Raw genomic sequence first — 13,509 nt, forward strand, 5'->3', positions numbered from 1 at the left:
AAACTGAAATCCATTTACCACATAAAAGGTTTAAGCAATGGATTTGTTCAACCCAACTAAACTTAATTGGAGGCTCTCTGCCCACAAAGGCTATGGGTCACTTTCTGTTTGAGGCTGTGCAGTGTGAAAAACCAACCAGCCCCCTCCCAGACTCCTACCACCCTCTCCTGTTATTGGGCATAAACCCCAAGGCTTCTGGTTATATTTGTGCTCTTGTCATACAAATTAAGCTAAGAGTCATCTCTTTTCCCAGACTGGTAGAATACTTTCCACCATAAAACCTTTGGACATGGTTCCTTTCCAGAACTAAGTAATACAGGTTAGACCAAGGCATCTCCAACTTGTCTGTACTCCTCCAGTAACCAAACAGAAATTTAAGGTCTTTGAGAGATTCAACTTAGTTCAGAAACCAGAGGCCAGAGTAGTTGGTTATTTCTTCTCCTAGCTTTAGTATATATCCTGATGCTATCTGAGAGAAAGGATTAAGGCTAGAGTTAAGACTTTTTCATTATATCTTGAATCAAAGTATTTGTGGAGAAAGGAATATTGGTTCTATTATTATTATTATTATTATTATTATTATTATTATTATTAACAGTAAACCTATTTTAAGATCCTGAGTTGAAAGGGATCATTAATTCAGATCTAGAACCCTCTAAAAGTCTTCAGGTACAAACATGGTACCTCTTAAAATATCAGTTCTAGTAACTTCTCTATTTCATTTACCTTGAGAGAAGGGCAAAAGATGAGGTTTAGGATAAGTACATATGGGAGGAGGGATGTCTAAAAGACATATCAGGGTATCTATATGGAGAAGTATTTTAAAATTGTCCTGTCATTTTGCCAAGAAGATGACTGAAACTGCCTTGGAAGATGCATATTCTCCTGGAATCTTAGCTTTCCACAAAATGAAGCTTGGGAACCTGTCTTGGGGAAGGAGCTGAGACTATAAAAATGATCAGGCAGGAAAGAATGATCCTCAGAGAAAGGGATCATATCATCTCCTTGCCTTATATTCCCTCAGAGCCTCACATGGTGTGTTTAATTCTCAGGAAAAAAAACCAAAAATGTACTGAATTAGTATGAACAACTGATGAGAAATTCTAAAAGACTCTCCTTTCTAGAAGACTGACTATTCATCCCTGGGATCCTCTTAGCCAATGCTACCAAGACTGGATTTGTCAGAGCAGCCCTGACCTAGGAAGACTCATAATTCTACTTGTGCAGATAAAGTAAACATCTTTATATCTCAAGGCTCCTCCCCCTGTTGAGGCAAAATGGATCCTAGATTCATAAATATAGACCTGTGAGAGACCTGAAAGATCATCTAATTCAACTCCCTCATTTTCTAGATGAGAAAACTGAACTGGAGAAATGGAAATGGACTTTTCCAGGGTAGGAAATAGCAGTCTTCTGCCTTCTCAGTCATTATGAAGTAGGTTGGCATCTGCATTTCATTTTAGTATGGCAAAGCTGAAGAAATCCAGTGCTACCAAGCTGAGGACTTTTATTCAGCCCAGAGAAGTGTTTGCCCTTCTCTGCTTACAAAGCATGCCCAGCAAAAGAGTAAAAATGGTGACAGATTCAACTTTCCCTTGACCTAGTCCTTCAGTTTCCTCCATGGATCACCCTACCAGTCACAGTTAATGCTTATCCACTTACAGAAACCCTATTTCCTGCTGCCAATTTTCTTGAGTATGCTAAGAAATCTAGAAGCTGACTGAAGGCTTGTCTTCCACCTTCCTGGAATCTTTCTTTATACTCGGTAGGATGAATATTATTTAGTCTTTGAGAAGGACTTTGCAGAATTTCAATGTATTACTAACCATCCTGAAAAATCTATACAAGAAATAGTCATGTAGTCATGGATTGCTCTGCAGAGTTGGTACAGGGCTCCAGAAACAGGTGTAGGCCAAGGGAGGCTGAGGTTGCCCACCCACCCACATAGCTTACACAATGTCATCAGCAGCACAGGGCCTGGAGGCTATTGTTAAATTCTGCAGTCTGGTCAGTATGTTGACCAATGAAGTACTCAAAAAGGAGTCAAGGTGGGGCGGCTAGGTAATGCAGTTGATAAAGCACTGGCCCTGGAGTCAGTAGTACCTGGGTTCAAATCTGGTCTCAGACACTTAATAATTACCTAGCTGTGTGGCCTTGGGCAAGCCACTTAACCCCATTGCCTTACAAAAAAACTAAAAAAAAAAAAAAACAGAAAAAAAAAAGGAGTCAAAAACCAGATCCCATTGAGGGCCAGTAACCAATAGTGTTTGTAATGGCTCCAAGCCTTTGTCCAGCATTAATTATCTACTATATACACCAGTAAAGAAGTATCTGTGATCTCCCTGATGATTAAGAAACCTGGACACATATGTCACATTGTGTTCAGGTAGCAAGACAAGATATCCATCAATGTAGGTCTGATGTAGTCAGTGACTTTTTACTTCAAACCCTGGGCATCTGTATAGGTTGAGGGGTGCTCACACATGGATATCTAGAAGAAACAGAAAGTACACATGGGGATGACTGTTACTGAAGTATGTAGGTTTACTGTCTAAATTTCTGGTATCCAGGAATTTGCGTGTATATGTGTTCACTACTTGGCTTTGAAAAATCTGCCTCAAAAAGACCATGTCCACGGACATCCCTAATCACAGATTGGCGATGAAATTTTCAAAAGGCTCAGAGAAATAAATGAAAATATAATCAGTATGTTGAAGAAGAAGAAGAAACTAAACTGCTGTGTCCCAAAGAGTCTTCATTGACATTGGAAGGGAAGGAAGATTCTTTGGAGGAAGAGCCATAAGCCTCCATAGTTTGTTTATATAGAGGGGCGGCTGCCAACTCTTGTTTGTGATGAGCCCAAGAGGAAAGCTACATGTTCAACTGAAGCAAACAGTTTTCTCTAGGGATCCTTTCCCTGTAAAAATGGACCATGAAGCTTACCCATCAGGAAAATGAGGAGTGCTTTCCTTCCCTCCTTGGAACCAAGGTAGGGTCAAAGAAAGGCATGGAAGGGCCTTTTAACCAGGAAAGCAGAGAGAAAGATGACCTTTCTCATCTCCCAGATGAGATGTGGCTCAAACTGACCTTTCTATCAAATAGAAAGACATGCTTCTTTGGAGTCAGTCCCCTGAGTTGTTTAAATATTAAACCCGTTTTCTTGACTCAGGTGAGGGTTCTTGGACCACAGTAGGAGTAAGGGGTTAGGAAAGAGGGAAGGGGTACACCTTTCCTACCTCTGCCTTTTACTCAGATTGTGAAAGCAGAGAATCCCCTCTCTCATCAATTAGGTTAGGAAGGGACGAGTGCCAAGTTTCAACCTTCCTGTGTCCTAGGTGGCTAAAAAAGTGGAAAGATGCTGAATAAGGGCTTTCACCCTCTCCATTCTTTTTGGTAAGAAGGAGCAAGGCCTTCCTCTTAGAGCCTTTCTAGTTTCATCTTTCTGATGTTCTGCTCTGGGAGTGGCAATAGGTAAAGTTGGGTCAAATCTCCCAACTTAGCTCAGATGCTTTCAATTTTTGAAGGCCTATACCAGGTCCTTTCTAAATGATCTAACCTAGAAAGACATCATGAAACCAGGTGGAAAAGGGAAGAATAAAGGCTCAGATTCCCAATATTCCCCCCTTACAGATTCTATTTCAGCAGCTACCTTCCCATCTTCCCCTTTGGCCCACTTGAGCTACACAACCTTTGCCCATTTTACACAACCACTCACCCACCACAGAGTCATAACAAAAGGGATCCCTTAACAGTTTTGACTAGTCTAAAAAAATTCAAAAAGAAAACAAATAAGAAAATTAAGTTTAATTTCCACTATTTCTCCCCCCAAAAAAGATATATGAAATCCACTGAGGTTCAGCAGCTTAGCAGAAATTTTTTTTGACCTTTGTTTTTTAAGATTCCAAAGAAGCCTAACTTTTCTTCCCCTTCGCCTTATTGGGCCCTTGTCTTCATCTAGTTTAAAGTCCTCAGAGAGAAAAGCAGATGTCTGGCATCCAAGGAAAAGATGATCTTTCTTTTTTTTAGAAACCGGGCAGAATTGAATTCTCCCATCAAAGTGATGTTCCTGCCCACTGTGCCCTCCTTGGCCCTGGAGAGACTGGAATTGGAGTATAGGAGATGGTCTTTCAATTTGGGGCTGTGTTTTGTTTTTTGTTTATATATATATATATATATATGTGTGTGTGTGTGTGTGGTTTTTTTTTTAAATACCTTTTTTGCACCTGAATGGCTATTTGCTTCTCCACTGAGCCTCCTCCTCCCCTCTGGACCCAGCGGCTGGCCACAGAGGCCCGCCGCTGGGTGCCTTCTGGAAGCTGAGCTTGCCGGTGCCCTCCCAGACCCTCCCTAGTCCCGCTTGGAGGCTCCTGTAGCACCGCCAGCTCAGACCTAGAGAGGGAATTGCTCTGCCAGGTCTCGCGTCCGGTCTCTAACCTATGGTATTGCATGTTCTGGGCAGGGAAGCGTGGGCGCCGCAGCAGTGCAGGATCGCTAGACAGCAATATGGAAGTAAGTAGGAAGCGCCTGATGTCTAGCTGGATGTGACGATGTGCGTTTTCCAACCTTTATTTTATATACATGTATTTTTTTTGCTCCTCTTCTTCTTCTATATACATAAATATATATATCTATGTCAATCTACACACACATAGCCCTCTAACAACCTGCCTGCCTAAGACAAAGTGCATGCCTGGGCTTCTCACTCTGTTCTAGCTTCAAATTACCAAGCGCCACTTATTGGCTTGTTTTGGACGAAAATGGGGTGGTTTTGGGTGGTTTTGTGTTTTGGTTTCAGCTAACCCCGTCTCCCCCGATCCTGCAAGCATGGTTAATGAGCCCCTGCCCCCCCTCCTCCCTGCTCCCCCCTCCCAGCACAGCCCCAGCTCACAGGCCCCCCACCCCCCTCGTTCTCGCTCCTTGGATGTTGTAGCTGACCTCTCGACTTCCATGCTCAACCATCTCCATCGCTTCTTTTGGTGTTTCAACGGCTCAATGTCTGCAGTCATGACACCATGGAATTGCGTAGCTAGGTTGTGGGAGGAGCAAAACCCATGAGACAGATGAATTCAATGTGGATTTCATGAGATTTCATTCATCTTCAAATCATTTATATTTACTGTATTCATGTCAACTTCAGCTTGCAGATCCTTTCTTATCTTTTGTTTTGTTTTGTTTTGGGTTGCATTAGGTAGGATGAAGTTTAAAACATAGGTCACTCACTCAAGTCTAGCTTGTCCCATGCCCCTTTAAAAACCTGAGAAGAGGTAGACCACGGAAGGCTGATCTGGAGCAATGGACCAGTCAGGAGAGCACAAAAGACAGTGAAAAGAAGCGACTTTCGAGGGCAGCCCAGCCTGTCTCTTTACCACAGCAACCAGCAGCCACTAGAAAGCCCAAGGCAGATTAGAGTTTTCCACTTTATGTTTTTCCTTGCATCCAGTTATCAGGAAAGGATTTCCCAAGTCAACGTGTTCTCTGCTCTTTAATTGGAAAGTTGCAGAGAACACTCCTGCATAGAGCAGTTCTATCTGGCAGGGTCCCTCTTTCCTATCAGTGGCATCCCCCAGTTGTCTTAGAGGAGGCATAGGCCATGAGCTCAGCCTCAGCCAAACCTTACCTACTCTATATATAGCCAGGTAGCTAAACTGAGGCTTAATGATCAGTTTGTTAATTTTTTTATTTTTTTTTTCATTCTAACATAAATACTTGGAGAATTTTTAATTTTTATTTCTATGAATTTCCTTTTTAGGGGTCCATCATTAGCAGTCCTCACATGCGCCGAAGAGCTACATCAACCCGAGAGTGTCCATCTCGCCCACACCAGACTATGCCTAACTCTTCTTCCCTCCTAGGCTCCCTATTTGGTAGTAAGCGAGGGAAGCCACCTCCTCAGGCCCACCCACTCTCTGGCCCCTCCCAGCCCCCTTCCCACCCACCGGGCATCTCTCATCCACAGCACGCTCAGCATTCTTCCACCGGGCACCACCAGGGCCCCTCCGAGGGACAGACCCAGGCCCAGGTGCACACGCACCATACCCAGTACTGCCACTTGCAGCAAAACCCACCCCCCTACCATCACCATCACCACTACCACCCTCCTCAGCACACCCAGCACGCACACCAGTACCACCATGTCCCCCATGGCAGCCACCCACCCTATGTGGCCCATGCCCATATACCCCACTCCCACCCACCCCTGCCCTCATCTCATGCGGGGCATTCTACCCACTCTGGGCACCCCGCACACCATCATGGACAACAGTCTGCCCCTCCTCCTCCCACCAGCACGAAGCCCAAACACAGTGGCATCAGCACAATCGTCTAGTTAGACCTGGGGGGGAATGTGCTTTGGGGGGGGGTCTCAGACTCCCCCTATTGACTGTAGCACCAGATATCTGACACAGAGGCGCACCCAGTAGGCAGCCAGCAGCATGTCAAACCCGAGGTGGATTTTTTTTTCCTTGGCCCTGGAATCAGACAATATGATTGAATCCCATAAGCCCCCAAGGCTTGCATTTTAGGAAATGAAATTCCTTTCAATTTAACCTTGTTGCCCTGGGCTTCATTCACCTCCATCATTGGGAGGGCCTGCTTTTGGGCCACTCTTTGCCATCCTTGGCCTTGAAATGGTGCCACCTGCCAAGTAGATGTTAAACTGTCCCCAGTTCCCTTGCCCTTGTTGGTTTTACAAACATATGAGAACCCAACCTAAAAAAGAAGAAACACACACACACACACACACACACACACACACACACACACACCTACCTTGTTGCATTCTTGCTCTTTTATTGACAATGGGCAAAAAATTAAGTAGACCTGATATGGTTGATGAAAGTACGTAAGTAAACTTTATATAATATAAATATATATAAATATATATATATATATATATAATATACATACACACTGTATAGGTAACATTTGTGCGTGGAAAGCAAACTTTTCAGTCCACAAAACTAGCAATATAGATTTTACAAGGAATTTCCACTTACTTGATAGACAGCACCATAGCTGAGTAGTATGTGAGAGAGTAGGCCAAAAACTTAAATGCTAGAAACAAATTTCAGATGTTTCAGTATTTTCATAAAAAGAGAGAAAGAAAGAGAGAGAGAGAGAGAGAGAGAGAGAGAGAGAGAGAGAGAGAGAGAGAGAAAGTCCCCTGAGGACTTGCAAAGATCTCTAAGCAATCATTACTGAATGTGCCAAGTAACATAGCATCTAACTGTTTAAGTCCAATATTTCTTTGTATAAATCCTTATTTTATTAACAATAATATCCTAAGTAACCAGTATTATAACTGCTCTGGTATTTCAGGTAAGCAAACTAGTTAAGATGCAGTAAACTCTACAGTAGCAACATGGGATGACCAGCTAAGCATTGGTTATCTTAGAGCATTGGTTACAAAACTTCTTAGACACTTTAAAGGCTGTAATAACTGTGAATTTACATGATCCACCTTTCTTTTGTATGCATTTGATTTATTGAACCCAAAATTCAGAGTCATGTGAGAGGTGCATATAAACATGGCAAAAATTTTCATCTCCAACATGAAAATGGCAGACACTCATCCTTGTTTCCTTAACATCATAACTTACTCATTTTTTTTTCCAATTGCAATGGGCGGAAATCCCTCTAGAGAGCATTTCCAACAGGAACTGCTCTAAGACATTTATTTTAGGATTTACCATTATAGGGTGGTGTTTTTATTTAAAAAAATAATGATGATAATTGTGATTCCATGTAGCCATGTGCTAGCAAAACACCTGTTTCATCATTGTGACCCATCCGACTTCTTAGCTGACAAGTACCCCGTACTCAGCAGGCTGAGTCTCCCCCCCCCACCTGCCTCTCTCTCATAGTCTGGTTAGTTGCAAAAGCATCACATGAAATCAAGCTGTGCTGTTGTTGCTTCTGTGTTGTGATGACGCCATCTGCTACCCCGTCCAAGATTCTGCACATCCAGATCTTATCCTGAATCAAACATGGCGCCTACTTTGTAGTTTCAGCCTTTTGAGCCTCTGCAGCTGCAAGTCCTTAACACCTAAGCAGTAGAAATGAGATCTGCCCCCATTGCTCCAGCCAAATGCAAGACCCCTTTTAAAAAAGAAAGAAAAGTGGGGGAGAATAAGAAGTCCCTCTGTTGAGATGTGGGGAAAACTCAAGAGCTCTGGCAGGGGCTGGTGCTGAGGCAACGCCAAGGAGAAGAGCAAAACCTTCTGTGTTGAAAAGTTCCTGGTTCCTGTCGCTTGAATTATCATCGAGTGTGGGGGCATCTCTTGACTCCCCATCTTTTTTTGTCTATTCCTCACCCCTTTTGTCATAGCCTTGCTATCACGAAATCAGCAAAACTGAAAATTGAGCACTTTGTTGTATTTGTTCTCTAGAAATATTTAACAATCTAGAGCCTTTTAAAAAAATATTAAATCTGCCCACTTTTGTTTTTATATGTGTGTAATACTTCTTTCTTTGATATCTTCTCCAAACTACTCTTTTGTTAAAAGAGTGGTACACATGTCCTTTAGATTTAGTTTGGGCTGAGTTGGGAGGCTATTCAGTTGCCATTAACTCTTCCAAAATTGTCCCATTTACCCTAAAGTTGAACTTGTTCAAATTTCCCTGAGGCTCTCTGTTCTTGCAAGTGAAGGGATGTTGTCATGAAAAGGGAAAAGAATTGTATTGCATGTCATCTGATGTTAATGGTATGAGGCTACACTCTACATATTGTATATTTGCAAAATATATTGGTGTTTACTGTTGAAAATTAGTTGAAGTAAAGTGATAACATATTAAATATGTAGACTTTTCTTCATCCCACTGTTCCAATGGTAGAGTCTAATTGTAATTTCTAGGTTGTTCCAGAAAAGATATGAAATGTTGGGTAAAACATTGCTCTTTCTCGAGTGGCATCGGTTAAAAAAAAAAACAAATCAACAAAACCAAAAATAAATTTTATCCTCCACCACCGTCCATTCATCCTAACCAAAATATTCTTCTGCATCATGGTGCTGGGGCTGTCTTTGTTGTTCTGAGTTTTTTGTGTCATTTGTATGCCCAAACTGTTGTGTGTTCTGAAGTTCTGCATACAAGTTATGAGTCTAGGCTTTATACTAGGGAGGTACCTGGGCCAGGAGATGATCACTTGAAAGCCTTAAGAGAAGAATTACAACCAACGTGGGTTAAACAGTTATCCTCCCCCAAAGCTTTCTGAACTTTTTATCCTCCTGTTCCCAATTTTACTGAAGACTTGGGTCAACAAGGTATACAAACTTTGTGCCATTTGTGTTTTTATAAGCTCAAAACCAGAAACTTTTTCATAGGTATTATCATAGACTGAAAAGATCAGAGTTATGCCTCCTATTTTTACTTTGGGAAGTACTGAATACTAACAAACTAGTTTCCCAAAAGTCACATAGAGGTCTTTGGGACATCATTGATTTTATAGAGTTGCAATCCAACATGTCAGAATAAATCACAGACTAATAGCCATATGGAAACATCATCTGTCTTTACCTTGAATGGGAAGATAGGACATTTGATGAGTTGGGCTGCAAAAGAGAATTAAATTTTCTCACCTTGAGGTTGAGATGGCTGTTGGGATGGTTCTAGTCATGCTTATTGAAGTCGTCAGGACACACTAGTAACATTTTTCAAATCCCATGAATTGGTGCGATCATATATTCAATAACATCATGGCAAGACCCTTAAGGAAAACAGCTGGTAACAAAAAAAATCTTTTCTGGGACAACAATCAAATGTATTTGTATTTTTTTAAGTTTATGAATGAAATGTACATCAATGTAAAAAATAAAGTCCGTCCTAATATAATGTACGTCTTGCTAAAAAGTAATCAGACTTCCAGTGTAGAGTTTTTTCCATCATCAACTGCATGCAACAGAAGCCTCTTGTTTCTCATTAAAATGAGCTAAAAAGATGGTTGGCAAATATTTAAACAATGACTCTCTACATGTTGACTTGCTGTTCCATATGAAACTGTGTTTTCTACAGTTAAGCATGCTGTTTTCGTTGTAAAATACCATCGCCCTTCCTGCCTGAAAAAAATGAGTAATTGTATATATATTAACAACAATAACAAAGGAACCAATTGTAAGATTACTTTGAGTGAAATGGGGTGGTGAAAATGGGACCAAGTAGGAGGAATAGATAATTCTCTCAACTTGTATATAGTGTGTAAATTAATATTACTCTTAAGTCTGCATTCACTTTGAGGTTATATACAGTACCTATCTCCCCTTAAAAACCATAATTCAGCTTTGAACTGTATTAAAAACTGTTAGAACTAGATCTTGAATGCAGACTGTTTAAAGACTTCCAAGACCATCCTGCTCAAAGCTTCTGCTCTATTGAAGCCCAGTACCCATTCATTGACTGTGTAACTCTGGAGAGGAAAGGAGTGCTTTCGTTTTAATATGCATTCTGTCTGTAAGTAGTAACAGACCCTATCAGTGTAAAACTATAACTGTGATCATGTGAAGAAATCAAATAAATCATTTAAAACTCTTTGTTTCTTAATTTATCTGAAATATTCAAAAATTCAGTTAACTAGGGAAAGGAAGGTCTCTATATTCTCTATAACTATTCATTGGAAACATTGATTGACTTTGATTGCTTTTGGGGTGCTACTGAAAGTGGTTGAGATACATGACAAATTGAATTCTGTTGGATATTTAACAAGCAATGGAGAATAGAATTGGGTTAATACTTGATTTTAAACAGCTTTCAACCTTGTTAATCTGCAGGGAGGCATTGAAAGTAAATATTTTGTGGGAAAACTCTCAGGTCTTCCATTAGAGATTAAAATGGACATGTCATCAGTAGATAAAACTCTTCACAAGTTGATAAATACTGTGTCATTTTATATAATTGAACTGAGAAATGTCTATGAATGTACAGAGTTTGAAGAGTTTTTTTTTTATTTTTTATTGGGTTTTTTTTGTTTGCAAGGCAATGGGGTTAAGTGGCTTGCCCAGGGTCACACAGCTAGGTAATTATTCAGTGTCTGAGGTCGGATTTGAACTCAGGTACTCCTGAGTCCAGGGCTGGTGCTCTATCCACTGCACCACCTAGCCACCCCCAAAGAGTTTTTTTTAATGAAATGAGGATTAGCAGAAGATCTAATCAACTGTTTTTTAAAGTTCCTGACTAAATTTAGTTCTATTGAATATTTCCCTAAAGGCTTAGTCCACATCACATTTTGAAAAAAAATTAATACTAGTTGTCTGTAGTCCTTGAGAACAAAAATGGTTAGAATGGTCAGTCAAATATGAAACATACCCCTTGTAGTGTGGTGAATTCAGATCTATAAAAGTGTTCCCATTTTTCTCCTGTTCCTATGTTAGGCAAAAAAATAGAAATAGTTCAAACAAATTTTTACTCAACTAGAAAGCCTTTCATATGGGAAAGCTTAAATGAAATATTACAAAGTATTGTAAAGCAAATAGAACCAGGAAAATAACATACCTAAAGAATACAGTAAAGTAAAAGAAAACATTCAAAGGCAACTGAAATACTATATTAGTTCTAAAGAACAAAGGAATACGATCTTTTGCATGAAATGGGAAATGTATATGCTGTCAGACCCAGTTACTGTGATTGTTGGTTTGCTTAACTTTTTCTTTTTTGCTAAGTGGGCTTCAGAAGGTTAGAAATGAGGGAAATGTAAGTGGGGTAAAAAAATGTCATGTGAAAAATGGGAGAATCCCATGATGAAATACCCACAGAATCTGATATTGCAATTGAACACTATTTCTACTAAGTGCCTAATAATTCTGTTTTTGTTTTCAGATAGCTATGAGATGCTTAATCATCTTCCTGAACTGTTTAGAGTCCTTTATGGCATAGAAGATGTTTGTCCTTTACCAAAATGTGGTTGATATTTTTTCAAAGAGCCTAATTTTTTTCAAAGAGTTTATTGATTCAATGCATCATATTGCCAAAGATAATTTGTAGAAGAGAAGCAATATAAAAACATATCAAGGCTATTTATTCCTGAAAAAGATGTCAGCTGTGTGATGAGAATGATTGATAACAGCCTCAGTGTTATATTATTAACCCTAAAATATTTAAATAACCCAATCTCCAACACATTACAAATCTGTGGAAGATTTATTAAAATGAATAGATTGGAATTACACAAAATGTGGAGGGGTTGCCACTAACACCTATGAAGTGAGGACTGATGAAATCATAGATTATAAGATTAAAGACCCAGAGCTGGAAAAGCACTGCATAGATCATCTAATGGAACTTCCCCATCCAACAGACAAGGAAACTGAGGCATAGGTAAGCCAAAAAACCCTTAGGACATACAGGCAGCAAGCAACACAGGTAATCGAGAAATCCAAATCTTCCAGTGCTGATTCAAAAGCCTGTGCTGCTTCTCTTAAATCATACTGCTTCCTAAAACAGGAAAACAAAATAAGAAAAGTACATGTTAAAAGGATGGGCAAGTATGACTACATCTAAAGTTATTACTCATCTCCAAAATCACATTAATGGACCTTTACAATTTGTGCCTCACATAGAGGCAGTTAGGTGGTACAGGTCAGAACACTGGACTTGGAATCATGAAGACTCCACGATTTCAAATCTGACTAAAGATACTAGCTTTGTGACCCTGGACAAGTCACTTAACCCTATTTGCTTCAGTTTCCTTATCTATAAAATGAGCTAGAGAAGGAAATGGCAAACCTCCCCAGTATCTTTGCCAAAAAAAAAACAAAACCCAAATGGGGTCATGAAGAGTTAGGCTCCTCTGAAATGACTGAACAACAAACAAAAGCACTTAGAATGGGAAGAGTTGGACTTTGTCAACTTCCTGATTAATAAACTTGTATTCTAGTTGCTGCTTGTTTAGCAAGTGTTCAGAAATTTCAGAAGTGCTCACTCTTGTTCCCCAGAAGGATATCATAGTGAACCAGTTTGATTTAAGCTTAAGTACATGGACAAAGCTAAAACAAACAAATGTGTTTTGATTCTTTCCTCTAGGATTCCTTTTGAGAGAGCTAAGTAGTAATCTCATCTGGCCAGTGTAAATATTTCATTGTTGGAATAAAAATTTTGCTGTGTAATATTGTACTACTCTAGATTGATAGCCAAATTGTTACCTTTTTAAAGTTCTGGTGTAGATCACAGGGTTTCTTAATCATTTTTGTGTTATATACTCCTTTGAAAGCCTGGTGAAGCCTTTAGACCACAGAATAACATTTTAAATACATAAAATAAAATGCATAGGATTACCAAGGAAACCAATAAAACTGAAACACAACTAACGATTTTTTTAATTGAGATGTATTTCCCAGGGTCCCTGGGAAATTCCTTGGGTTGAGAAATTCTGGCAGAGAAGATTGTTTGTAAAACCAAGAGATGTCTTTGGAGTATGTTTTCTATAAAAACTTAAGTCATATCAGCAACTCATATGTGTATAGTACTTTAAGGTTATACAACAGTTTCCATGTTAATTTATTTGAATATCAAAACAGTCCAATG

At 39.8% G+C, this 13,509-nt stretch overlaps 1 protein-coding gene across 9 annotated transcripts in view; it reads left to right on the plus strand.

Annotated features, from left to right (window-relative positions):
- The window catches only part of IQSEC1 (IQ motif and Sec7 domain ArfGEF 1), a 306,257-nt gene extending 295,736 nt beyond the window's left edge, over nucleotides 1-10,521 (plus strand). For 8 of the 9 annotated variants that reach the window (XM_074198377.1, XM_074198380.1, XM_074198381.1 and 5 more), the window contains exons 13-14: nucleotides 4,460-4,509; nucleotides 5,750-10,521. In XM_074198377.1, coding sequence (XP_074054478.1) covers nucleotides 4,460-4,509; nucleotides 5,750-6,325 — 626 coding nt within the window. In that variant the 3' untranslated portion in view covers nucleotides 6,326-10,521. The remainder of the gene's footprint in view (nucleotides 1-4,459; nucleotides 4,510-5,749) is intronic. The other variant, XM_074198385.1, reaches the window with a different exon arrangement.
- Nucleotides 10,522-13,509: the final 2,988 nt, after the last annotated feature.

Source organism: Macrotis lagotis, chromosome 8, assembly GCF_037893015.1.
Source record: "Macrotis lagotis isolate mMagLag1 chromosome 8, bilby.v1.9.chrom.fasta, whole genome shotgun sequence".
Classification (NCBI taxonomy): Eukaryota; Metazoa; Chordata; class Mammalia; order Peramelemorphia; family Peramelidae; genus Macrotis; species Macrotis lagotis.